At 32.7% G+C, this 2,471-nt stretch overlaps 1 protein-coding gene across 1 annotated transcript; it reads right to left on the bottom strand.

Annotated features, from left to right (window-relative positions):
- Nucleotides 1-1,591: 1,591 nt before the first annotated feature.
- LOC140433913 (protein FAM200C-like) lies at nt 1,592-2,254 on the bottom strand. Its single transcript, XM_072521885.1, has one exon. The coding sequence runs from the start codon at nt 2,252-2,254 to the stop codon at nt 1,592-1,594; it is 663 nt and encodes a 220-aa protein (XP_072377986.1).
- Between the last annotated feature and the right edge of the window lie 217 nt (nt 2,255-2,471).

The raw sequence follows: 2,471 nt of genomic DNA, 5'->3' as shown, positions 1-2,471 counted from the left end.
CACAAGATAACTAAAATTAAATTTTATATTCGGAACATAGTTAAGTTTCGGAACATAAAATTTTTACCACAAAACAGGTTTATTTCTCGGAAAATATAATGGAGCTATCTCGAGCTTTGTGATTTCACATCATATATTATTCAAATCTCTCATCACCAACACACTTTCAAATTCTGATACGTATTCATCTCACGCTACTGGAGTTTACGTAGCGGTTATAAAAATATGCCTTAATGCAATGTGGAAAGTGGTAGTTCTCGATGGAGACTGCAACGACAATATTATCTCTGTTGGTTTCACAGTAAATGTGGTTATAGAGTACACACAATTTCTGCAATATCATGAGATTATAAACAATCTCTGTAAATTAGGGAATATATTGACTTTAACTTGATATTGTTGACCATTTTAATTAAAATTCTCATTCCCCTCTGTTTTTCTTTTAGTAAAAATAATAACAATATGTAAAGAAAGTTTAATAAAATATTTATATATTGTCAAAAAGTTATGTTTTAATGTTTTCTTTGGATTAACTTTGGATATTTCGTCGCGATTGTTACTCATTTTATTTTCAATTAAGTTAGTTAGTGTTTAGTTACTGGTATACAAATAAGATAGGTTTTAAGTAGACTTATAGTTTACATCAGTGGTTCCCAACCTTTTTCGGCCTACCGCCCATTTTTCCAAAAACAAAATACTTAACGCCCCCCTTAAAAAACTCTTCCATTCTTAAAATTAGTAACGCACTTTCATTCACAATTGTTTTACCTTTTTTGGGTCAAAGGCTACCTTAAATATGATTCGACGGCCCCTTAACTAATCCAAGCCACAACAAATTTAAAAAAAAATGTTTTTTTTTTCAAAAATACAGTATTCATGTATTGATCAAACTTTAACTTAAATACATATAATAAAAAACAATATAATAATAATATAACATTTTTAATGAGAAGGCTGAGCTTGATGTAATGATAGTAATCTGTCAATATTTGGTTCCATACAGCATCCATCCATACAACATCAGCAATCTTAAATCACCGCGCTACACTATGGACAGTCTATTTTTCTTCTTTGTTAATAAATTGCTGACTATGCTAAATCCTCTTTCGGCTAAATACGATAAAGGAAAGGCAATGAAAAACTTCTTTGATGCAGCCCATAAAGCTGGATATAATACTGAAATTTGACATTGCAGCCAGAATTCTTGATATCCATTTTTAAATTTCACTTTTAACTCTTCATTTGTTGACAATTCTATCAATTCCTCCTGTAGTGATAATTCTGCTGTTTCTAAACTTGAGAACGGTTCTAGCACCCAATCTGGAATAATCAGACCAAGGATATCCTGAAATCTATTCCTAAAATCTTCTTGAAGTGCTTCCAAGTGCTGGCAATATACCAGAATGTCTTCATCATTTGTCTCCACAGAGGAAAGATTTTGAAACTGATGAAATTGTCTCCTACCCAAATTTTGCCTATACAAAATAAGTTTTTACACGAACGAGGAAATAGTTCCTTTTGCTTTGATCAAATTCAAATTATCACCTTGTAGCTGTAGGTTTGTTTCATTAAATTTATCGTATATATCAGTTTAATAAGCAATATTGCTCTTAAATTTAAATAAATTGTCTCTCAAAGAATCATCTTTGCTTTCAAAAAACTCTAAAACTGAGTCAAAGAGATCATAAAATCTTTTTAGACAGTGACCCTTCAAAAGCCATCGAACTTCTGTGTGCAACAATAAACGATTAAAATTCTCGTCGTTTTCATCACACAGTTTTCTAAACAATCTATCATTGAGAGCACTGCTTCTGATCTTGTTAACTGCAGTAATTACATATTGTAGTGAATAATGAAGGCGATCACTAAGATTTTGTGCAACTAAATGCTGTCTGTGAATTACACAATGCACGGCGAGTATATTTGGTACCGCTTTTTTCAAATATGCTATCAGTCCGCAGTGTCGTCCAACCATTGCCGGAGCACCATCTGTAGCAACAGTTATGACATCTTTCAGAGGTATACCTTTATCTGTAAAATAGTGTTCCAGAACATCAAATATCGATTTGCCTTTAGTATCTGTTTCCAGTGTTCTTACAAATAACAGTTCTTGACAGATTTTTTCACTTTTTATGAAGCGAACGTACGCAAAAAGTAAAGACTCATTGTTTGGCAGAGTTGATTCATCAAGCTGTAAAGAAAACTCAGTAGTCTTTAAATAATCAGTTAGAGAATGCTCCATATGCTCAGACATTTCGTCAATTCGTCTCTGTACCGTATTATTGCTTAATGGAATTTTTTTAATAATATCAGATGCCGGCTGGTGCAGTACAGTCCGCAAAACTTCACTTACAGCTGGCAGTATTCATTCTTCGCCAATAGTATGGGGTTTTCCTGATTTAGCTATAAGTCAGGAAATGTTATAAGAAGCACGTAGCTCATCATCGTCTTGCTTTGATGCTGCTGAAAAG

The sequence above is a fragment of the Diabrotica undecimpunctata genome, chromosome 2 (assembly GCF_040954645.1).
Source record: "Diabrotica undecimpunctata isolate CICGRU chromosome 2, icDiaUnde3, whole genome shotgun sequence".
NCBI classification, from domain to species: Eukaryota; Metazoa; Arthropoda; class Insecta; order Coleoptera; family Chrysomelidae; genus Diabrotica; species Diabrotica undecimpunctata.
Note: the sequence above shows the minus strand (reverse complement) of the source record. Positions and strands in the feature narration are given on the sequence as shown.